We start from the raw sequence: 26,189 nt of genomic DNA, 5'->3' as shown, positions 1-26,189 counted from the left end.
GCACGCACTCACGATGGCCTTGCTATCCTCGGCGAAGGTGGCCTTGACAAACATGGCGCCGAGAGCGAAGCCCAGGCCGCTGTCTGTGTCGCTGACGCATAGCTTCCAGCGAGGAGTGCAGCTCTGTTGTGGCAAAAACAACAGGATGTCAGATGAGTGGAGGGTTAGAAATTGTCAAATATATTTTGAATGTTGGGAGGTCAGCCTGTCCATAAAGATGTTTGCAGGAGACGAAACGGAATAATTTCAACTAATGTGAAAAAACATCGTGAGAAGAGAGTGTCAAAAGTGACTTCAGTCTCAGCTGGAAAACAGATGAGACTAACAATTGGAATTGTGAAACTAATTCAAGAGTTTGCTCATCAAAGACTTCATTTGGGGCAAACGCGTAATTTTAAAAACATTTCCCCCAGTTAATCCCAGGAAGGAGCTGCAAGATTTTTTTTGTTTAACTCATTCACTGCCGTTCGCGAATTTATTTGTGAATTACAAATATGATATAGAGCTCCATTCCTGAATTTGTTCGGGTTGTATTTTTTCTTGCTCGGGTGCCGATAAGGCACTTGCCATGGCCTCTGGCAATGTTTTTTTTCTGTTCCCTTTTTTCCATGTTAGCGCTTTGTTCCAGCTTCAACTGTTGTTAAGGTGCTATAATAATAATAGGCAAAACAGGTTAGGCAACTTTCGCAATGCTGATGAGGGTCGTTATGCTGATGAGGTGATACCGGGGGGAGTGGGGGTAATAGGCCAATCGTTAGTCAGGAATGTAGGAACAATCAGTGGGGCCACAGGGGGGGGTCCCGCGCCCCCCCCAACCGGAGAGTAGGGACCTATCATAGCTGTGTCCGGCGCCACTAGGTCTGGACATTAGGGATATATAAATGGGGCCGATACGACCAGTCAGACTTTAGTTCGCTGACGAAGTCTCTTGGATAGGAGGCGAAACGTCCGAAACCTTCACTTTTGTACAGATGACGGCTGAAGAAACCTTCTCATCGATGGACCACTCCTGTACGACTGAGAGCTTACACAGACGTATAATAATAATAATAATAATAATAATAATAATAATAATAATAATAATAATAATAATAATAATAATACAGTAAAGTCTCGTTATATCGATATTCAAGGGAGTCCGAAAAAATATCGATATAACCGGAACTATCGATATATCCGACCCTGTTTGCATGTAATTTTCTCCGTGCGTGCATAGAAATAGTATCGATATAACCGGGACTATCGATATATCCGATATCGATATAACGAGACTTTACTGTAGTAATAATAATAATAATAATAATAAAAAATAATAATAATAATAATACAGAGGTTTGTGTCAGGGAGCGCATCCGACGTAAAAGCTTGGCCAAAAAAAACATGCGAATCAAACCCCTGAATATGGAGGACATTCACCGATAGCCATCCTCATTTCAATCTTGTATATCAGACCCCGATAATTTAGGAATTAACTATTTATTTATTTATTTATTTATTTATTTATTTATTTATTTATTTATTTATTTATTTATTTATCATTATGTGTTTCTTCATTTATCTATTGAATTATTCATGTATTAATTTATTTTAATCATTTAAATTTTTGAATTTTTAATTTTGTAAATGTTTAAATTATTGAATTTTGAAATGGTTTTTAATTTGTTGAAATGTTCAATATTTTATGGTTTAATGTTTATTTTTTTATTATTATTTTATTTTAATATTTTAAATTGTTTTAATTATTAATAATGAATGTTGTTAATTTAAAAAACATGTTCTTTCATCTTCTTCTATTTCTTTCTAATGACAGAAGAGTTTCAAAGGTTTCTTACACTACATTGAATGTTTATGTAGTCTTAAAACTCAATATTCTGTGGGTCCTGGAGTAAGACAAGCCTCATAAAAGTCACAGACACCCTGTCTTTGTTATTACAGCTTGAACGGCGTGCAAAACAAACAGGACCTCACCCCGATAAACGCTTAAAGGTCATCTGCACTCATTTCACGGACTGCTTTACAAAAGCTGTTTCCTGTGTAGTGCTGCAACAAAGCATAACACTGCCAAAAGACTCTCCTTCAATCAGGACTGTTTTTTAAAAACATATTTTCACTATGTTTAAGAGGTAGTGATGAGCATAACGTAAAATTTTTGAAATGTCAAACATATGTTTATCCTGTACATACATATGAAGTGCAAGATGGCGCCCGAGTAGGTAGCCGTCAGTAAGTGCTCACACGAGACGTGCATTTTTGTTGATATTTTGTTGTTTTTGTGTTTTTTTTTGTCACTTTGAGTTGTTTGTCGTGTGGAATGGATACGGATTGGTTTTCAGCATTTTTGGCCACAAGGAGGAGACTCTGCTTTATTAGTTATAAATAGAATATAATCAAGAAAAAATATAGTCACCTTTTTAGTTCCGTACATGACCTCGAGGAAGCGCTGCTCTGCATCCTGAAACCTTTGGTCCAAGATGGGCACCATCTTCCGTACCACCTTCATGATCATGTAGTTGTTGAGAAGGCTGAAAAAAGACACTTGCTATTTAATTACTGGGTCGTGAAATCTGTTTTTGTCTCACACTCAGTGACGTCACTCTATGAGACGCAAGACCCAATGATTTAGAGCGGCAATTGAAATGTGAAGCAGTCCAAAATGGAGGACACTAAAGAAATTGAAATCAACAGTCCACGGACAGAGAAGGAAATACAGGGTGACCCAAAAAGATGCGTACCCATGAAAATTTCAATTGTGGCTTTGATTAAAAAGCTATTTATTTCAAATTACAACCACACATTATTCAATTTAATTTAATGTAATTTAAAACCGGAAGTATACGCCGAAACATGTCAGGTAATTGAACACCCAAAAACAGCCTGTAAAAAAATAATCTGTTTTAAATTAGATGTGGACAGGATGAACTTAATACAACTCTCACACATTATTCAGTTTATAGAAGACCATTTACCAGAGTTTCAGTTATTGTTGTAATTTTTCAATTTATGGCTTTCCCAAGGTGTGTTGGGTCACCCTAAAGAAAAAAAGAGTGTGTAAAAATAATTGACAACTATCTATATTAATGTGGTAACAATGGAAATTGATTTCGAGTACCAAAGGGAGAAAATCACGATGAAAATGACGACCCATTATTTGCCAATTGCCCCCCCAAAAAAAGAAAAAAAAACAGAGGGGGGAAATCACAAATATGCTGCAGAACTTTTTTGGGGATATTTTATCACGATTGAAGAGGAAGGGCCAGCATTTGACAAGCGAAAGAGGGAAATCAGACCTTTTATTGGTGCTTGTTATGAGGTCCGACAAATTGTGGAGGTACTCTTTGGCATACAAGACCACCGGCTCGGATTCGTTGATGGGTACAGGAGTAAACACCTCATTGAGGTAAGGGATCCAGTCCACTGCTGGAGCCAGACTCTGCAAACAAAATGGCCAACACTGATTATGATCATTCCGGAAGCATCAATGCTAGTTTTGCTAGCACAACTAGTGGAGTTTTGCTTGTAGGCTTAGGCTATGAATGGTTTGGTTAAATAAATATAAGTTGTGATATTCTTTTTTGAGTCATTCATCACTAGCTGCCTGACTTCTGTATGTTTTTGTGAGGTTCTCGAGTTTGGTAGTTTAAAAAAATCTGGTGAGTAATCTCCACAAGCATTCCTAAGTGGCTGTACCACTGTACAGTGATACCTCAGCTTACAAACTTAATTTGTTCCCAGAAAGTGTGTGTAAGGTGAAAAGTTCGTCTGCCAAACATTTATTTCCCATAAGAAATCATTAAAAATTAGAATAATCCGTTCCCAGGTCCCCATAAAACATCATTTTCTACTAAATAGGCCTTAAAATTACACAATATATACCTTATTTTATGTATAAGAAATGTGCTATTGTATTGTAAGGAAAGAAATAAACTGTACTATATAATAAAGTTGTTTTATTTACCTTTGTGATGGTCTTTGATGTAGTTTCCTCTTGATGATATCCGAGTGAAGTCGCTGTGCTTTCTCAGCGATAATACCCTCACACACTGTCCCCTGCTAGCTGCTTTTTGTTAATCCAAATCAACAGAAGTTTTTCAACCTCTTCTATTGCCTGAGACCGTTGCTTAGACAACAGTGAAACAGCCTTAGCCAAACATAGCAATGGTCGACTTATCGTACTGGTACGCTAAGTCACACAAACACACACCTTGTTCGTGTTTTTCGATGATCTCCTACTTCTACTCGACCGTAATATTCTTTTGTGTCCTCTTCGGCTTAACACTAGCCTGTGATTGGGTCTTTTTCGGTCCCATAATAGCAAATGTACTTCACTCGATAGCAAACAACGTTTGCACTCAAAGGGGGTGTGGAACACTAGTCCGCCAGCCACCGTGGCGCTGTGTGGTTTGGTTCGTCCGCCGAAAACTAGTTAGTATGCCAAGATTATATTCTTGCGAATTTAATGTGCGTAAGGTGAAAAGTTCGTGGGCTAAAGCGTTCGTAAGCTGAGGTATCACTGTATTTGTTATCTTTTACAATGCTCCACCGATTAGCTCTAACTTACTTTCAGGTCTTTGGCCTCCATCTTGTGGTAGATGAGCTCCTCATCCCGTCTGGCCTCCAGAGGTACCGTGATGTTGGCCAAGGTTGTCTCAAAGTCCACAATCTCCCCCATAAGTAGCCGCGATGTTTCCTCGGAGGCTCCCAGTAGGATGCCTAAATCCACCAGGAAGTTGTGGTATGCCGTCAGATACTGCAGAAGGGATAAAGCCATTACTGTGTGTGTGCGTGTGGGAAACTTCCCTCGACCAGACAATTAGCAGTAAGGTAATCCTCAACTATGCAAACAATCTCCTGTGGATTCCATCTCTGTTGCGCAATTCACTCGATTCTTTTGTCTGAGATTTTATTTATGGCCTATCAAGTAGGAATTGTCCGATGTTTCATGTACCATGTAAAGAACTAAGAACGCTAATTCATTATGGAACCCTGTTGTATGAAAAACTACAGTGTACCTTTTCATTGGCCGTTTTGTTGAGGTAGTAATCCCTTGATGGGAGTCCTAAACTGGATTGATCCACCTACATTGGCAGAAGAGGACATGTCAGACGTCATCGTCCAATTATATCAGAATCAGTGCTCAGCTTCCTCACCTGAATAATGTTCGTGGAGGAATTTTTGGAGTCAGTACTGACGAACACTGTGAAAAATGGAGAAGTGCGGTACTTTGCAGACACGGCACGGAGGACTTCCTGGAAATTGTCTTTGTCCCAGGGTCCAGTCAAGGCCCATCCTCCAATCTGAAGAAAGCAGCAGAACGTGGTGGAAACACTGAGTGGTTGGAGAAAATATTTGAATCCATAACTCAGAATTGGGAGGCTGTCGTGCAAGCATTTTGTCACTAAACTTATTTATTTATTTATTTATTTATTTATTTATTTATTTATGTGCGTATTTATTTATGCATTTATGTATGTTTTTATGTATTTCTATATTTATTTATGTATTTTTGTATTCGTGTATTTGTGTATTTCTCTGTTTTTCCATTTATGGATTAATGTATTTGTGTGTTTTTGTGGTTTTGTATTTGTGCATTTGTGTATTTATGTATTTATGTATTTTTCTGTTTATGTATTTTTGTATTTATGTACTGATGTATTTATGTGTGTATTTGTGTATTTATTTATTTATTTATTTATTTATTTATTTATTTATTCAACTGTTTTTCTATTTATGTATTTGTGTATCTCTGTATTTGTGTGTTTTTCTATTTATGTATTTATGTTTTTTGTATTTATGTATTTTTGTATTTATGTATTTTTGTATTCATGCATTAATGTATTTGTGTATGTATGTTTTTTTCTGTTTATGTATTTATATATTTATGTATTTATGTGTGTATTCGTGTATTTATGTATTTACGTATTTATGTATTTATGTAAATATTCATCTATTCACTTATTTATTCATTCATTCGTTTATCTATTTATTCATTTATCTATTTATTCATTCATGTATTTATTTATTTATTACAGACTTGACACAAAGGCATGGGACACACTTTTTGCATTTGTTGGGCTGAGACAGGAACTGCAGCGACGCACAAACCTGCGTGATGAGTTCCTGCAACGGCTTTGCTCCCAACTCCTCAATCTTTGTCTCGTTCATGCAGGCCAGATAGTAACGCTGGGCCTTTTCCTCAGCTTGACTCAGATCTTTCATGGTGGTGTTCTCTGCTCAAATCACACCAATAACAACAAAAAATGATGATGGCAATGTGACGATGACAAAAAAAAACACGAATCGACTCTTTCGATACTCACCTAACAATTGCTTCATCACAAGCATGTTGCGCTCCCACAGCTTGCTGAAAGAGCCCCAGCGGGATTTGCCTTCAGGGAGGGGGTTGTTGTTCATCCAGCCGCCGCAGGCATAGCTGTAGAAATCATGGCAGGGATCCACAGAGCGGTCCAAGGCTGACATAACAGCACTGGCCACGGTGATGCATGGTTCGGTCAGGCAAACGCCTGGATGTGCTGAAGAGGAAAGACAAGCGGGTTTAAGCCATTTTATTCTTTCCTCTGTGTATTGTGGGACATGAGGTTTTTAGGCAACAATGATGTGTCATTGGAAAATATTTCAAAAGCTAAGCAGGACAAATTAACTCATTCACTGCCATTCTCAAATTTATTCGGGCATTGAAAAGCATGACGTCAAGTGCCATTCCTGAATTTGTTCGAGTTTTGTTTTTTTTCTTGCGGGAGGTGCCAATAAAGCGCTGGCAATGGTTTTTTTGTCCCTTCTACAAGGGTGCAGCATTTTCCTTATTTCCACGTTGGCGCATTGTTCCAGCTTCAGGTGTTGTTAAAACGATATATAAACCAATATGTCTGGATTGCATTGCATTTTGGAGAGCCACCCTGATTTCAAGCTCATATAACTTCAGACCGATAGAATTTAGGAATTAAATATTTTTTTTTTTTTCTGATGAAAGAAAAGATCTAAAATTACTTATGCTGCACTGGATTGGATTGGATATGCCTTTATTAGTCTCACAGTGGAGAAATGTACATTTCACAGCAGCAAAGTGATGAAAGGAATGAAAGTAGAAAAACAAAATACATGAGCTGCTGGAAAGGCAGCCACTCTCGCGGCGCCGTCTTGAAGTCAAAAGAACAAAAAAAAAAACTAAATAACACATAATATGACAGCATAGAGACAATATGATGAAACAAAGATACAGAGAGACATTCTCCTCAATGCATTCTGCGATGCCTGCTTGGGACAGAGTTCCGCTAAGCAAAGAAAGAGCTTAGCACCCAGAGGAGTAGTCATCCTTGTTTCTGTATGTATGTCATGACATAGACTCTCGTGAATGGCAGGAAGTGGCATGAGGCGTCCCATGGCAACCATAAGGAAAACCCACATACGAAATGGCTCGTTCACAAGCTTCTTTTTTTTGTCGGGATGTTGAAAACTCACGGGAGTGGTTGTAAAGGAGTTGTTCTGAAGCAGAGCCAAGTGAGTGGCTGCAGCATTTCCATGCAATCGCTATTCAAATACAGTTGTGTAAATAGGAATATTAACTTAGTTTTAAGGTGCATGCACCCACGTGTGTGCCATGGGTATTGTTTTGGTTTCGCCAAAATGCTAACTCATTCACTGCCATCCCCAAATTTATTCGGGAATTGAAAATATGACGTGGAGCGCCATTTCCAAATTTTTTTGGGTTTTGTTTTTTCTTGCGCAGTGGGTGCCAATAAAGCGCTGGTCAGACCTCTGGCAGGTTTTTTTTCCCACGAGAGGCAGCATTTACATTTTGTACAGCCGGCTGCATTTCAAGCTCAGATACCTCCAGACCCATATAATTTAGGATTTAGCTTTTTTTTCCTGAAGATAGAAGATAATCTATGCTTTCTAACATTGTATTGAATGTTTATGTAGCCCTAAAACTCAATATTCTGTGGGTCCTGCAATTTGAGTGAAAATGACAAAAACCCTGGCACTGGAGTGGACACTTTTTTGCACATCGAGTTAATAGGTCGACGTTACTCATGGCGGGTCTTTATAATATAATAAAAGAAAGAAAAATAAAACAGGAAAATGTAATGAATTACACCTAGTTTTTTTTCAAATTGTAAATATGAAATACAATAGTCTTCAATAGCACCTACGCCTCTGTGATAATGTCGTAAGAGCTTGTGCTCTGTTGCATTTGGTTAGCAAGCTACTTTGTCATGCATGGCAGACAACATTCCAAGCAAATAGACTGTCCCTCGTTTATTTTGGGTATGGTTTGATTCACATAAACAAAAGAGCATTTGGCATCATTGTCACAGTTCCTTGATTTTTAAGAATTCTGTTAACCGTGGGTAAGTCATTGCCCATTAATAACATTTCAAGGCAAAATGGAATGTATCGGTCATAAAAAAGACAACATGACACCATTTTTGGGAAGGCGAGTCATATCCCGTCAACGGCGCAACTCCTTTGGGCAACATTTTCCACCTCATTGTGTTCAGGCTGGCGATCAAAATGAGTACTCACTCTGCCGGTAGAAGACGGCGGCTGTGATCAGCGATACAAATAGGCCTACAGCCAGCACACACACAAGAAACAGAAGCCGCCTCTCCCTCTGAGTTCTTTCAGGCCAACACGAAGAGCCACAAGCCTGTCGCAGAGTCACCTGGAACACACATTGACTGCTTTTAAAATGGACATATGGAAACTGGAAGCCTTTGTAAAATGTGTCCTTAATGAGTGTTCTAAAATGCACAGACTACATTTGCATACCTGCCAACTTCTGAAACCAGAAAAGCCGGGGTCCAGGAAATGCTTGGGAATATTCCTCCCGAAACGACTGTAGTTTTCATTTACTTTTCACACTTTTTGTTGATTTTTCTCCGGCAGATGCCATTACACGACAATGCTAAAAACAACGCGAACTCTTGAGTCTCGATTCCAGGAATGAGCTGTCACTCTGGATTCCAGGAAAGACCCGTATAACGCACGTGTGCAATTCATCTAAAGGAAGCTAACAGCTAGCACTGCACCGGTTGTCTGTTGTCATGTTTTAATAATAATAATAATAATAATAATAATAATAATAATAATAATACATTTTATTTCTAAGCGCCTTTCAAAACTCTCAAGGACACATTCCAGTCACGGGATAAGAACTTTTTTTTTTTTTGTGCGGGTGAGCAGCAGCAGCCAGCCATTCGAGCCAGCATTCACTCTACGAATTAACACAGCAATTCACTACGAAGTAACACAGCAGCAAAGTTCTGAAACAAAGAGTAAAGGAAAACATAGCGTTGATCGCGAAATGTGAAGGAAAACTACATACATAATGCAATGGTGAATTGTTGTGTGTCACAGCCAATTGCGGTACCACACATAAAGAACGTGTACGTTTACACAAATTCCCAGCAGACAAATGAGCCCATTTCCAATGGAGATTGTCTGCCATCTTGTGCATTTTCTGGGCACTACATTAGAGTCCAGACAGCTCGAATTGATACGGAAGGACATCTTTAATCGATTGCAAACATTTATGCTTACCTTTTCAGAACGATTTGAATCATATTCATAACTGGATGAGTAACAAGAAAGCATCTTCTTCGAATCTGAGCTCTCTGAAATCATTGTTTTGATTCTCATGAACAAGGGGGCGGGACTTTCTGAATATCTTCAGTTCCGAGCTCATTTTATGGCAGTTTTGGGACACTTTTTTATTGGTGTTTTGCATTGCATAACTAAAGATATCAGCCTGCGTGTTTTGGGTATTTTAGATGCTATAAAACATTTTTCTGATGTCAGAAAACAAAAAATGGTGTCGGTTGTCCTTTAAATGACAATTCCATCCAGATAATGAAATACAGCTGAATGACTATTGAGCTGTTGTTGATGGGTTGGAGACAGGTAGAAACCCATATTTTACAGTATGTACACTAACTTCCGGTGTATAAGGTGGATCGGAGTATAAGGTGCACCAACCAATGAATGGTATATTTTCATTTTTTTTACATATATAAGGTGCAACGGGCTATAGGCACACCTTCAATGAATAAAAAAAATAATAACCCAAATATAATATATACATATATTCCAAATATAAGGCATACCACATTATAAGGCGCTACAGTAAAGGCTGGGGTTATGCACTACTTCTTCTACAGGGGGAAATGGAGTCTGTGACTGCTGACAGATGACTTGTGTCTCAGTATTACTTCATATATACAAGGCGCACCTGCTTATAAGGCGCAGAGTCATCTTTTGAAGAAACTCAAGGCTGTTGGTTGTGCCTTATACACCAGAAAATACAGTACTTCAGCTTTCTCCCACACTCCAAAAACAGCTAAAGACTTCACATTGCTTCGAGGTGTCAACGTTAGCATTAATGCTTTTGTTTTGCCTTATCATATACGAGCCTTGTCTTTTTAAGAGAATGAAGGCTTTTGGGTGCGCCTTATACACCGGAAAATACGGGATTTTCCTGAAATGGAAAATTGGGCAAACATTTTCCAGGTTTTCCAGGATGTGTGAGTTCCCTGAATTTGTTGTCTTGTTCCATTTAAACAACAAATAATAATAATAATAATAATAATAATAATAATAATAATAATAATAATAATAATAATAATAACAACAATAACAAGAACAAGAACAATAATAATAATAATAATAATAATAATAATAATAATAATAATAATAATAATAATAATAGTTGCTGAAAAAGAAAACTCAACAGAATTAAAAAAATACTACTTTCCAAAATCAGACAATAGTTTAAAACAGGGGTGTCAAAGTAATGCCGCGGGACACATTGTAGGTATGGTTCCCTCTTGAGGGCCGTCATGAATTTGGGGAAAGCCATTAGAATGTTTAATCACCTCCACATATTACATATAGAGCACATAACAAATTAATGAATAGAGATGAAATCTGAGGTCAAGAATAATTGGAATGGATTGGATTTACCTTTATTAGTAGTGATTGTTATTGTGATTTACATCCAAAAATATGAAATTTTGGTTAGGATTTTAGCAAGCATCATGGAATTTCCGAAGTTTGATTTGCTTTCACGGTCCCAAAAAAACGATGTGGTGGGCCGGATTTGGCCCCCGGGCCTTAAAGTTGACACCAGTGGTTTAAAAATCATAACGTGGTTATGTCGTTGACTTCCTGACACTTTACAGATTTATCCCGATAATTCCAAATGAACATTTTAGAAAGTTTTCTTTTTATTAAAAAGCTATCAAGTAAATATTTTTGTTGTGTGTCTTACCTGCATGGGTGTTGATTGGTAGCTGTCATCCCCGCCAGAGTCTACCAAGTCTTCCTCATCCAGCGTGGCTCTTTTGTAGGATGACATCTGAAAAGTCAAATGAACAAGAGTGTCCCTAAGTGCCTCCATGTTGCTTCTCCAACCGCGCTTTCGTTCTCTAATCCATGTCGGCCTTTGGGAGTTCGGGTTTCGCCCCGGCGTCCATTGCAAGTGAACGATCAGGTCGGGCCGGTCCACCAGTTTTTCAAAGACATTCCAAGCCGCTCCCCATGGCAGCTGAAAGCGTACGTCACAAGACTAATACCTCCCCATAAAAACTTAAGTTCTCCCTTTTTTACAACTTCCTGGTTCCTGGTGCGAGGGAATACAGAACTTGTGGAAAAACAGGAAGAAATGGTGACGGTGATTTTTTTGTGTCTGCGCACATTCCTAGAAAGTTTGGGGGGAGACAAAGGCCACACCTCATGGCTTTTCCATAGGACAAGACACTCAGAGAAGGAGGCGCCCTGAGAAGCAGGTTCCCCTCCCATGGCATGCTTGCTCCATCACCACGATAACCGACACCTGATAGCGCCTGGTGCACCCTTGTCTCCTCTTTAAAGCGTCATCACCAGCCCTCTCTGATGTGGGAGTCAACTTCCCTCGATTTTCAACTCCATTTACCCTCATAAATGTCGTGTGTGTGCTGGAGCATATCACCCATTGTCTTTGGGCAGTAGGTGAAGGATACCCTGAACTTGTTGCCAGCCAATAGCGGGCCACATATAGATAAACAAACATCTGTGCTCACACTCACATTGGCGCAGTTTTGAGCCCATGATCCTGCTATGATCCTGTGTTTTCAGAATATGGGAGGAAAATGGAATACCTGCAGAAAACCCACGTGGGCAAGCCAAGTCCACAGAAGAATCAGAATCAGAATCAGAATCAGAATCATCTTTATTGCCAAGTATGTAGAACACACAAGGAATTTGTTTCCGGTAGAACACGCTGCACTAGTATCGTTGTCAAAAAAAAACTGCTAAGTGGCACTATACAGTTCCATTTTGGCTACTGTTGAAAGAGTTCAAAGAGTTAATGGCTTGGGGGAAGAAGTTGTTTAAATGTCTGCTGGATTTGGTGCGCATGGATCGGTAGCGCCTGCCTGAGGGGAGTAGCTGGAAAAGGTGGTGGGCAGGGTGCGGAGGGTCCAGTAGGATTTTCCGCGCACTAGTTTGGATTCTTGCAGTATGCAAGTCCTCGAGAGTGGGTAGGGCGGTGCCAATGATTTTTTCCGCCGTCCTAACTGTCCGTTGAAGTCGGATTTTGTCCATTTTTGTGGCGGCCCCGAACCAAACGGTGATGGAAGAACACAGGATGGATTCGATGACAGCCGTGTAGAAATGTTGCAGCACCTCCTGTGGCAGGCCATGCTTCTTTAGCAGCCTCAGGAAGTACATTCTCTGTTGGGCCTTTTTCAGGATAGAGTTGGTGTTGACCTCCCACTTCATGTCCTGGGAGACTGTGATTCCCAGGAACTTGAAGGTCTCAACGGTTGACACCAGGGAGTTGGATAGTGTGAGGGGTAGCTGTGGTGATGGATGTTTCCTGAAGTCCACGATCATCTCAACTGTCTTGAGCGTGTTCAAGAAGGGTAGGTTGAACGTTACACCTCTGCGCTCTGAGGTGGACGTGGTAAAAAGTAGATTGCCACCTCAGTTCAAACTTAACTAATTCACAGCCATTCACACATTTATTTGGGAATTGAAAATATGACGTAGAGCACCATTCCTGAATTTGTTCGGGTTTTGTTTTTCCATGCTTGGTTGCCGATAAAGCGCTGGGCAGACCTCTGGCAATGTTTTTGCCCTTCCAGAAGGGGGCAGCATTTCCCTTTTTTCTATGTTAGCGCTTAGTTACAGCTTCAGCTGTTGTTAAAGCGCTATATAAACCGATATGTATGTATTGCATTGTATTTTGGACAGCCACACTCATTTCACAGTCATATAACTCCGGACCCATATAATTTAGGATTTAACTCTTTTTTATGAAAGAAGAGAGTCTAAGGTGTCTAATGATGTATTGGATGTTTATCGATGAGAAGGTTTCTTCAGCCGTCATCTGTACAAATTTGAAGGTTTCGGACATTTCGCCGCCTATCCAAGAGGCTTCGTCAACGAACTAAAGTCTGACTGGTTGTATCGGCCCTATTTATATATCCCTAATGTCCAGCTATGATAGGTCCCTCCTCTCAGGTTGGGGGGAGCCAAGGACCACTCCCTGTGGCCCCACTGATTGTTCCTACATTCCTGACTAACGACTGGCCTATTTGCCCCACTCCCACTGGTATCACCTCATCAGCATTACAAATGTTGCCTAACCTGTTTTGCCTAAGCAGGCTATTGTATGAACGATCCAAATTGAACCTCACCCCACCCGACCGGTTTAATGAAGGGTTTTGTTGTTTTATAAGAATCGCTTCTTTTACCCCTCTTTCAAACCATCTATGTTCTTTCGCTAAGATTTTAACCTCATTGTCGTCAAATGAGTGGTTGCTAGCTTTTAGGTGCAAATGTACTGCCGATTGAGGCCCACTTGTATTATCCCTGCGATGTTGATAGTCTTTTTTTGAGAATTTGTTGAGTCTCCCCAATATACTGCTCTTTACAATTTTCATTCTTACAATGTATTGAATAAACTACATTACTTTGTTTTTCATTTGGTAGCCAATCTTTTGGGTGCATTAATTTTTGCCTTAATGTGTTTAGCGGTTTGAAATATGTAGGAATTTTGTGTTGCCAAAGGACTATTTGTAATTTTTCAGAAATTCCTGCAATGTAAGGTACTGCTACTCCTCTCCTTTTTGTATCTGGTGAGCCCATAGCACAACCATGAATTTGTTTATAAAATTTCTCCTGAAATTGAAAATACGTTGTATTAAGGCAGTATTCCAATAATTGGCAGATGTGATCCGCTTTAAGTTTGGTTCTTTCATGCAGAGAAACGTCCGCCAGCGGTCTCGTCCTCACCACTGAGACTGCTGTTGGGGTTGGGACAGATGTAAAGAGAGAAGTCACATCGTATGATGCCAAAGTCTCCTCAGCTTCCAATATGAGGTCTTTGATCCTCTCTACAAACCCTGTGGTGTTCTCTACGTGATATTCTGTGTTACCAACCAACGGAGCTAAGATAGTTTTTAAATATTTGGCTACATTGTATGTAGAGGAGTCAATGCTACAAACAATGGGTCTGAGGGGGAACCCTTCTTTATGTATTTTTGGCAGGCCATAGATACATGGCGTGGCCTCTCCCGGGTATAATCTAAAATACATCTGTCTGTCTATATGTTTTCCTTTCTCTCACTTTTGGAGACAGTCTATCATTTATTTCTTGTATCTATTGGAAGGGTCCCTTTTTAGTTGCCCATAAGTGTTAGAATCACTGATTAACCTGTTTATTTTGTCTTCATAATCCAATGTGTTGAGAAGCAATTGTGCATCTGCCCTTGTCCGCTGGCAAAATAGTAATATTTTGGTCTTTTTGTAGAGTAGTTAACGCCTTTCTCTCTTCTAATGTTATGTTGGACGGAGGTAGTTTGGCACTATTGAGAAGGGCTGATATTTTAATGCGTAGATCATCTGCCTCTGCATACGAAAGTTTGTTAATTTTAATAGCCGATTCAGTAGCTGTGATATAATCTATTGTAGGTATTGTTTTAGGAGTTACTGAGAAATTTAAACCTTTGGTTAGTACTGCCTTTTCTGCCTCTGAGAGATCTCTGTCTGACAAATTTTTGATCCAATTCTCCCTTGAAATCTGCTCATTCCTAATTTTTCGCGTGTTTCTCAGTATCCGAGATTGTTTCAGTAAATGTCATTTTTGAAATTTACCCTTTTGTCTCTCTTTAGTTTTGCTGTGCTGCCTCATATATCCGGATTTAGTAAATTCACACACTTCCTGATAGATTTTGTGGGTAAGTTTAGTTTGTAATCGCTATTAAGTTTCTATTTCTGACTGTTTGTTTTTCATCTCTATGTTAAGTCTCCTAATTTGCAAATTTAGTATTTTCCTAGTATAATTTTGTTGCATTTTATCGGCTCAGTATCCAGGTTCCAGGGGTGCTTGCTTCAAGCATTTAGGAATTAACCGGCTCTGTCTACATCTAAGATTGAATCTGAGGTGGTTCTTTAAGTCAGCTAATTTAAAGGTGGCCTTTTCTAAGTTACGTGCCAGCAGAAGGATGTCTCTCCCAAAGTTGGCAGCAATACGTCTGTGTAAGCTCTCAGTCGTACAGGAGTGGTCCATCGATGAGAAGGTTTCTTCAGCTGTCATCTGTACAAATTTGAAGGTTTCGGACGTTTCGCCTCCTATCCAAGAGGCTTTGTCAGCGAACTAAAGTCTGACTGGTTGTATCGGCCCTATTTATATATCCCTAATGTCCAGACATGGCGGCGCCGGTTGTGCTGGTTGTGCTATGGGCTCACCAGTTTCATCCATAGTGGCTAATCTGTACATGGAAGAGATGGAGAAACAGGCCCTCACATCCTTCCCGGGGACAAAACCTCGACACTGGTTTAGATATGTGGACGATACTTTTGTCATAATTAAAAAACAAGAAATTCAATCCTTCACAGATCACCTCAACTCTGTAGACATCAACATTAAATTTACTCGTGAGGACATTAAAGAGAACCAACTAGCCTCCTTGGATTGTAAAGTAATTATAAAAGAGGACAGAGCGCTAAAAACAGAAGTCTTTAGGAAGGCTACTCACACTGACCAATACTTACTTTTTGACTCTAACCACCCTTTACAACACAAACTAGGAGTTATCAGAACCCTCCAGCATAGGGCTAAACTAATACCAACTAGCATTGAAGGTAGAGAAAAGGAGTCAAAACATATCAGGAGAGCACTCACTAACTGTGGGTACCCTCAGTGGTCATTCAACAAATGTCAGAAAGAAACAATAGGGAATGAAACCAAAAATTCTCAAGATACAAAAAGGAGAGGAGTAGCAGTACCTTACATTGCAGGAATTTCTGAAAAATTACAAATAGTCCTTTGTCAACACAAAATTCCTACTCATTTCAAACCGATAAACACATTAAGGCAAAAATTAGTGCATCCAAAAGATTTGCTACCAAATGAAATACATTATATATATATATTTATTCAATACATTGTAAGAATGAAAATTAAAAAGAGCAGTACATTGGGGAGACTCAACAAATTCTCAAAAAAAGACGTTATCAACATCGCAGGGATAATACAAGTGGGCCTCAATCGGCAGTACATTTGCACCTAAAAGCTAGCAACCACTCATTTGACGACAATGAGGTTAAAATCTTAGCGAAAGAACATAGATGGTTTGAAAGGGGGGTAAAAGAAGTGATTCTTATAAAACCACAAAATCCTTCATTAAACCGGTCAGGTGGGGTGAGGTTCAATTTGGATCGTTCATACAATAGCCTGCTTAGGCAAAACAAGTTAGGCAACATTCGTAATGCTGATGAGGTGATACCGGTGGGAGTGGGGCAAATAGGCCAGTCGTTAGTCAGGAATGTAGGAACAATCAGTGGGGCCACAGGGAGTGGTCCTCTGCTCTCCCCAACCTGAGAGGAGGGACCTATCATAGCTGTGTCCGGCGCCGCCATGTCTGGACATTAGGGATATATAAATAGGGCCGATACAACCAGTCAGACTTTAGTTCGCTGACGAAGCCTCTTGGATAGGAGGCGAAACGTCAGAAACCTTCAAATTTGTACAGATGACGGCTGAAGAAACCTTCTCATCGATGGACCACTCCTGTACGACTGAGAGCTTACACAGACGTATTGGATGTTTACGTAGTCCTAAAACTCAATATTCTGTGGGTCCTGGATTTCGAGTGACAAAAACCCTGGCACTGAAGTGCCACATTTTTGCACACGTCTGGCAGTGAATGAGTTAATGTCAACATTTTTTAGATTAAATTCAGGATTCTAAGAATAAAGTCAGAATTCTGATTATAAAGTCAGAACACACACACACACACACACACACACACACACACGCACGCGCACACACACACACAGACACACACACACACATGGACAAACATGCAAAGTTACACACAAACAGACAAAAAGTCACTCACACAAAAGATATAAGCGGAGACGCGTACAAAATGTGCCATTAGTACAAAATAGACAATGATGCGCAGACAAGAAAAAGCACCCTAAATATACACACACTTGACACAGACATACAAACACACGTACACAAAGCGACATGAGTAAAAGACAGCATTAGTTTCACACAATGACAAACGCGACAACACAAAATGAACGCACACAGGCACACCATGTGCTAGTAACATGAGCTTTCCGATGCCGTATCACCCCGGCGCTTGCTGTTTGTTTGTTTGTTCTCCCATATGGAATGGACCGAAAGATATGTAGCCATTCCACAACAGGCAAACACTCGCCCTCAGCACTCTTGCACTTCACAATTCAAAAGGCCGCGGTTGGATTGCCTTCTCGAGAGGGAAAGATAGCTAGCAGCGCGGTCGTCTCAGGGGTTTAGCGCCTGACCTTAGACGTCAACGCGATGCAGGAAAAGGTCACTTTTTTCCCATGCCACAGCAATGACATTTCCTTTACGGAGAGGAAAACACCCTGATAATCATGAGAATGTGGCAGCGGTGGACAAATAAAGTGAGCTAAGCTGCTTCTTCATTATTATTAGGGACAAAAAATGTTTATTTTAGGAGCGGCATTGCCAGAAAAAACATCTGGAATTTGCAAGCACATGGTTATTGATGTTAATGCTGCAGCTCAGCAATGCTTTACATTCCTCTGTGTGTAGTTCAGGTGTGTTTGTGTTATAATAGTTGTGCATTGTAAATTAAATCAGTTTTTCAGTTTGTATTCTTTACTTTATAGAGAATTTTTGTTTGCATTAGTTGGCCATTTGAAATACAATTCAAAATAGAAATGTAAACATACTATTACAAAACACCCGCAATTAAAATCCATGATCGAAACAAGGGCGGGGAAAATACTACTGGACCCTCCGCACCCTGCCCACCACCATTTCCAGCCACTCCCCTCAGGCAGGCGCTACCGATCCATGCGCACTAAATCAGGCAGGTATTTAAACAGCTTCTTCCCCCAAGCCGTTAGCTCTCTAAACAGTAACCCAAATATAACTGGACAGTATAGTGCCTCTTTGCAATTTTTTTTAAATACAGTAAAGTCTCGTTATATCGATATCGGATATATCGATAGTCCCGGTTATATCGATACTATTTCTATGCACGCACGGAGAAAATTACATGCAAACAGGGTCGGATATATCGATAGTCCCGGTTATATCGATATTTTTTCGGACTCCCTTGAATATCGATATAACGAGACTTTACTGTAATCATACTAGTGCAGCGTGTTCTACCGGAGACAAATTCCTTGTATGTTCTACATACTTGGCAATAAAGATGACTCCGATCTGATTCTGATACTGTTTGATACGAAATCCACGATGTGGTTTGATACGTAATACTATTTACTGCTCATGAAGCGGAGGAGGAGAAAACGGGAAGAAGAGTAGACCTCCTGCATGAAGAAATAGTATACTTTCATAATAACGGTGTAATGATGATGATCTTTCTTTTCTAATTCATGGATTAATTTGGGCAGAAAATTGTCAAGGAAATGTGCCTTTTTTCAAATAATTACCTCACTAATGCATCCAACAGCACCATGCTCCTACTGACTTCTACTGAGCGTATTTTACAAACATTCCACCGCATATAGCTGTATTTTACGCTTTAAGATTTGCACTGAATATTCAGGAAGTCTTGTTTTCGAGATGGTGACGCGTCCTCACGTCACGTCACTGATGGAATGCCCCTGACTCAAGAAAGGACATACTGACGCAGTCCTTTCATCACCTCAATGCATTTTGTGGTACTTTGTTTGGTCTGAAAACTTCGTGTTGATCCGTGTTGATGGCAAAATTAGAAGGAAAACACATAAATAACGCGATGGTGAATCCTTGTGTGTTGCACCGAGCATCTATTTGATATTCGCTGACAAAAATTGTAAGGAATTAATCAGCCCATATATCAGCTTTGTCGGCATCTTCGGCCTCTTTTGGGTGCTACATCCCCCCCCCCCCCCCAGATACCTCAAAATGACACGGAATAAATAATTTAATCGATTGCAAACATGTATGCTTTCCTCTTCAGAACTATTTGAATCATATTCATAACTGGATGGGTAACAACAAAGCATATTCTCCGAATCTGAAGCCATTGTTTTGATTCTCGAGCAAGGCAAGACGTCTTGGCGTGACACCACGAACAAGGGGGCGGGACCTTCTGAAACTGGCCACTTCCGGGTTCCATTTGAAGTAGTTTTTAGACACTTTAAGTCATTTTATTGGTGTTTTGCATTTGACTAAAACAGAAACAAAAAAGTGACGTCGGTTTTCCTTTAAAGGACAACCGACATCACTCTTTTGTTTCCTAACCGACATCAGAAAAACGTTGTATAGCATCTAAAATACCCAAAACACGCAGTATAATATTTGTATTCAAATGCAAAACACCAATAAAAATGACTTAAAGTGTCCAAAATCTGCAAAAAAATTGAGTTGCGAATTGGGCATTTTCAGAAAGTCCCGCCCCCAGTTTGTGACGTCACGCCAAGACGTCTTGCATTGCTTGAGAATCAAAACAATGGCTTCAGATTCGGAGAACATGCTTTCTTGTTACACCTCCAGTTATGAATATGATTCAAATAGTTCTGAAGAGAAAGGCATACATGTTTGCAATCGATTAAAGAATTTATTCCGTGCCATTTTGAGGCAACATTGGGGAGAAACGATCACCAGAAAAGAGGCACAAAATGGCGACCTCCTGTGGCCACCTCCGTTTCCACAGGCTGATAAATTCCTTATATGGAGCTTGGACACTCTCTTCTGGCGGCTTTTGGGTGCAACACAAGGTTTTCATACCAAACAATACAGCAAAATATATTGACGTGATGGAAGGACTGCTACAATGTGTCTTTTTTTCGGTCAGGGAGCATTCCTTCAGTGACGTCACGTACGGACTCGTCACCAACTCAAAAACAAGACTTCCTGAATATTCAGCGCGAGTCTTAAAATGTATTTTTAAAATACGCCCAGTAGAAGTCATTGGATGCCATTTTACAAATTATGGACACAATTTGTCCAGAGACGTCGGTTGCCCTTTAAGAGGTTTCAAAAAGGTTGATTTGACTAGAAATTATTGACAAAGTCCCAAACCTGTCTGACAAAGGCCCCACGGGTGACATGAAAGTGAAAGCAGTTGTCTGTAGTGTCTGGAAAAAGCCCCCACAGGTGACATAAAAGTCTAAGTCGTTATCTGTAGATCTCAAGGATAGATAAGATTCAAGGCACAAATCTGTCAAAGGGAACAGAAAAAAATTGTGCTGGTTTGAAGATTCCGATGAGCACAGTGGCCCCCCTCATCTGTAATTCGTAGTTAAAAACCACCAGGACTATTCCAAGAGCTAAACCCTATCATCTAAACTGAGGAATCGGTGGAGAAGGACCTCAGTCAGGGGTGAGACCTAGTACTTGATGGTCACTCTGTCAGAGATCCAGTGGTGGACCGTGAACACCAATCAGACCAGTGTGTAGATCGTCTGTACGGAAGCCACTCCTTAGTAACTGGGACATGGTACCTCAGAGATCCAGTGGTCGTCCGTGAACACTAATCAGGCCAGTGTGTAGATTGTCTATACGGGAGCCACTTTTTCCTAACTGGGACGTGGTGCCTCGCAATAAGTGTGCCAAAAGGCAAATGCATGTTGCACTTAGTTGCAAGAATGCCAAACTTCATGTTCCATTACTTTCCCTATAGTCATTAATTCATCATACTTTGGGGATGGCTTTTCAACCATAGGGACTGATTCAAAAATGAATGCTGCAAAGTTCCAATATATGGTGGATAAGATAAGTATTTCTGACTGGGTGGAAGGTTTACTTTCCAACAGGGCACCGACGATGAGCACAGTGCCAAGTCAACCAATGAATGGCTTTACACCTACTGTACTCTGTGAATGTCCTTGAGTGGTTCAGCCAGAGACCAGACTCCAATTTACTCCTTACTTTACTCTGATGATTTGCACCGAATGATGACTTGACAGAAGTTATACTTAAAATGTGAATCTGGAGTTATCCAGATTCACATTTTAGAGACAACAACATTTTGCCTCAGTTTGTGAATTGATGCCAGATTGTTGCTTGCCCTATTTCAATAAATATTAAACGCTAAATGACCAACACTCACAGACACATGCACACTTTGTGTAAGATGTTATGTTGTCAATGTTTTCTGAGTACTTTGTGATTGATGCTGCTCATGCATTTGGAACTCTGTGCAATCGAAACTAAGTGTTTCGATTGCACAATCACAGTTTGGTGTGTGGCGCGCACACTGGTGGGCTGGGAGCCCTGGAGCTGCTTCTACGAGAGCACAACAACTATCAACTTTTGAGGACGAAACGAAGAACGTGTGAGATGACTATGTTCACTTTATTCACATTGTCTGGTGTTGATAAAAGTTAATTTAGAACACTGACTACCAATACTTAGCTTAACAGCTTAACAGTACTTCATTTTCTAGCAATGTAATCTGAGTTGAGCCCCATTTAAAATACAGTATATGAGCTACTGTCAATTGGAAATTGGGGAAACAAAAATGACCAAATGCAGACGATTTGAAGGCCAACATCAAAGCAACTTGGGCTACAATCACACCTGAGCTGCTTACATGCCTGGTCAAATCACAGCTTGAAGGTGTCATGAATTTAAAAGCAAGCCCAAGTACTGAGGGCATATTACTTTAAGACCCTACTTTTTTTCATTCTATGAAATCAGAATCAGAATCAGAATCATCTTTATTGCCAAGTATGTAGAACACGCAAGGAATTTGTTTCCGGTAGAACACGCTGCACTAGTATGGTCGTCAAAAAAACTGCTAAGTGGCACTATACAGTTCCATTTATTCTCATTTTTGGGGGGATTTCTGCCAGAACCATTGAAATTGAAACCAATAAAAGTTTGGACTATTTTGTTTTGTGTGTGGAGAACTTATCAATTCATCATTCATTTTCTGATCTGCTTATCCTCACAAACTGAGTAAATGGTAAATAACGGTACTAATTTTCAGCCGCCAAAGTCCCAAGGCAGGGTTCTTAACTCATTCACTGCCATTCCCGAATTTATTCGGGAATTGAAAATATGCCGGAGAGTGCCATTCCCGAATTTGTTTGGGTTTTAGTTTTTCTTTCTGGGGTGCCGATAAAGCGCTGGTCAGACATATGGCAATGTTTTTCCTTTCCATGATGGGGCAGCAGTTCCCTGTTTTTCCTTGTTAGCGCTTTGTTCCAGCTTCATGCGTGATATAAACCAATATGTATGTATTCCATTGCATTTTGACCAGCCACCCTAATTTCAAGCTCATATAACTTCAGACCCATATAATTTAGGAATTAACTCTTTTTCCTGATGAAAGAAGATAGTCTAAGGTTTCTGAGCCTGCATTGAATGTTTATGTAGTCCTAAAACTAAATATTCTGTGGGTCCTGGAATTCGAGCGACAATGAAAAAAACCATGGCACTGGAGTGGCAGTGAATGAGTTAAAATAAACATAAATTGTTTTTGCACCCACCTTTAGGCGCAATGAGGTAGGCTAGCCACCAAGGCAAGATATTGCCTGCTTCTCTCAGCTATTTTTTTTGCAAATACCCCCCCCCCCCCACTCTTGCCTTCCTACGCCTATAAAATGATCCGCTAGGCTAGTGGCTGGGTAAAAATACAGAACCACATCCACACAATATAGCCTTTGTACTACTTGCCTTCAAATTAAATGTTTTTATTAACCATAGCTTTTCAGATGGGTCCTCCCTTTCCCTTTTTACAGCCTTTTATCATCAGACACCACATGCAGCCATCAAATTCCGCGAATAATCAGTACAAAGGACATCAGTTCTAACACATGATAAATGTTGTTAAACTGTCAACTGCCTCCTTAAAAGCACAAAAAAAACTTTCCTCTGCTTACCAAGAGTACAAATTTAAGATTCAATGCCTTGTTTCTTTGTTCCAGATTTGCGTTCTGTCCTGGACATTGTCTTGGGACTTAGGACTTATTATAGTGTTATTATAGTGTTCAAGGCTCAGAGAGAACAAGTATAGGTCATTTCAAACCTGTTTGACACGGAAAACAAAACATTTCCACTTCTTTCCTGGCAACTGTTTAAAATGTGAACCAAACCAATTTCTTTAAAAGGAGTGCTATATGCTGGTGCCTTCGGTGGCTTTCGAGTCATAACACAGACAAAGATGATAAGCAGTGCTTCCTCCTATACAGCTGTTTGTTGTGGCTCTTGGCCACAAGATCTCTAGACATTTCACTAATGAATAACTGTTGAGCAAACAAGTCACTCAAAAGTCATATTGTGAAAGTACATGTGTGCGTGTGTCTGATATAACACCTATCACTCACTCTGAATGGGGTCACTTGTACCATCCTGTTCTGTATGGTAATAATATTTCCTGCACATGATAAGGAACTATGATGTGAATAAAAATAACATACCAGTGTATTAGCAGAAGAATACACTGATTGATGATCCACATTTTTAACATGAAAACAAAACCAGCTCCAGTGAAGTTTGGGAATTTTTTTTCAACCATATATCAAAAAAGATTTGAATAGTGCCATTCAACTTATATTTAATTGAATGAACTAAAAAGATTTAACTCATTCACTGCCAGACGATGTGCAAATATATGTCCACTCCAATGCCAGGGTTTTTGTCATTTTCACTCAAATTGCAGGACCCACAGAATACTGAGTTTTAGGACTACATAAACATTCAATGCAGCGTAAGAAACCTTGGGCTCTCTTTTTACATCAGAAAAAAAAGAGTTAATTCCTTAGTTATAACGGATTGGAGTTATCTGAGCTTGAAATGGGAGTGGCTGTACAAAAAAAAATAATGCTGCCCCCTCGTGGGTGGAAAAAAACATTGCCAGAGGTCTGAATGAAGCTTGCAATGCAGCTTCGGCTGTTGTTAAAGTGCTATTTAAACCAATATGTATTGTATTGTATTGTATTGTATTGTATTGTATTGTATTGTATTGTATTGTATTGTATTGTAAAATACACTCGTAGGTCAAGACACTACTGTGTTTTCATAAAAACAGTTAATGGTTGAGCTATATGAATGGGTGGCTATTTTGTCAGTGAGTTTAAAATGCATGTCGTGTTTTTTTTTTTTTTGTTTTGTTTTTTCCAAGAATTTTGTCCCCTAATTCTGGAATGAGCCGTATAGATTGTTGACAGGCAGGATTGGTTTATCCAGCTTTTTTTCCAATGTAAATATCGTTCACATCAGCCCCCTCGCGTAGATACACTTATAATAGGCGTATAAGCACACATATACAATGTTTTACGTGATTTTTTACAAAAGGAATAGACGCTTTTCGAGTCAAAAATGAACATTCACGGACACGTGATACACGTTTGCGCCCCCCACCCCGGAAGTTGAAATTCACGCAGTTTGGGGGTTATCTCAAAACGAGAAAAGGCTGTCACGTGTGTAAATACACACCAACAAAAGAAAGTGTACTCACCTCGCCGTCAGATTGTCTCCACTGTCGTAACTCGGTCAGTGCGTCTTTTCTGGCCCCAGGGACTGGAGGTGGGGAGAAAACAGTGAGCCTGCCCACCTCGCCATCCAATCCAAGACGCCTTTGCGCGCCATGGCGTCAGAATCCTTCTCATATCTCTGGGAACGTCATACCGGAAGTGGGGGAGCACTGTCGGGGAGCACACACTCCCACTTATTTTAGGGGGGATCAGTCAATATCTCTATTATTTGAATAGTCTGCTTTGTCTAACGCCCTGCGTTCGCAAGTGTTGTTTATGAAAAGTCACGAAACGTTTGATGATGCTGGGACGACGACATTTCTTAAGTGAAATGCATTTATTAGCATTTGAACGAAACATGCATTCATCCATTCTCATTTCGCTCTTATCCGGAATACATTCGCGGTGGTGTGCTCGAGCCTATCCCATATGAACTGGTTATCGTCTGTCAGTCTCAGGGCATGTTATACAGACACGAACAAACATTCATATCTACAACCAAACTGTCACTGAGTGGGGATCGATACTCAATGCTGCCTGCACAGAAGTCAGGCGAGTGTACCACGACAGCCTCAGTGACCTTGAACGAAACATTTGCTATTTAGTATTATTATTACGAATAAAAATATTAATAACAACATAATTATTGTTATTATTAAATACAAAAGTATAGCACTATGAATACTATTACTGATACTACTACTACTACTACTACTACACCTACTGCTACTACTACTACTACTACTACTACTACTACTACTACTACTACTACTAATAATAATAATAATAATAATAATAATAATAATAATAATAATAATAATTATTATTATTATTATTATTATTATTATTATTATTATTATTATTATTATTATTATTATAATTCACCAAACAAATAAAAAATAATAAAATAATACAACACAAAACCGATTTGAAAAGAAAAATGATGAACAATTAGCAAATAAAAATGCGTAAAAAGAAGTTAGGCGAGTGTACCACGACAGCTTCAGTAACCTTGAATGAAACATTCGCTATATAGTATTATTAAGAATAAAAATATTATTAAAAACAAGAATATTATAATATTATTATTGTTATTGTTATCATTGTTAAATACAAAAATATAGCACTATGAATAATAATACTACAACGACTATTACTATTACTAACAACAACAACAACAATAATAATAATAATAATAATAATAATAATAATAATAATAATAATAATAATAA

The 26,189-nt window shown here is 39.4% G+C and overlaps 1 protein-coding gene across 2 annotated transcripts in view; it reads right to left on the bottom strand.

Moving 5' to 3' along the window:
• ece1 (endothelin converting enzyme 1) overlaps positions 1-25,008 on the bottom strand; it is a 34,162-nt gene extending 9,154 nt beyond the window's left edge. The window contains exons 1-11 of one of the 2 annotated variants that reach the window (XM_089010221.1): positions 24,942-25,008; positions 11,285-11,371; positions 8,542-8,680; positions 6,318-6,530; positions 6,103-6,227; positions 5,148-5,294; positions 5,010-5,075; positions 4,559-4,747; positions 3,288-3,430; positions 2,408-2,522; positions 13-123 (exon numbers count right to left, since the gene is read on the bottom strand). In XM_089010221.1, coding sequence (XP_088866347.1) covers positions 13-123; positions 2,408-2,522; positions 3,288-3,430; positions 4,559-4,747; positions 5,010-5,075; positions 5,148-5,294; positions 6,103-6,227; positions 6,318-6,530; positions 8,542-8,680; positions 11,285-11,371 — 1,335 coding nt within the window. In that variant the 5' untranslated portion in view covers positions 24,942-25,008. Of the gene's footprint in view, positions 1-12; positions 124-2,407; positions 2,523-3,287; positions 3,431-4,558; positions 4,748-5,009; positions 5,076-5,147; positions 5,295-6,102; positions 6,228-6,317; positions 6,531-8,541; positions 8,681-11,284; positions 11,679-24,941 lie in introns of those variants that run through there. The other variant, XM_089010220.1, reaches the window with a different exon arrangement.
• Positions 25,009-26,189: the final 1,181 nt, after the last annotated feature.

This window comes from Hippocampus bargibanti, linkage group LG12 (genome assembly GCF_051943395.1).
Source record: "Hippocampus bargibanti isolate YZ-2025 linkage group LG12, ASM5194339v1, whole genome shotgun sequence".
In the NCBI taxonomy this organism is placed as follows: Eukaryota; Metazoa; Chordata; class Actinopteri; order Syngnathiformes; family Syngnathidae; genus Hippocampus; species Hippocampus bargibanti.
This window is presented reverse-complemented; position numbering and strand designations above follow the sequence as displayed.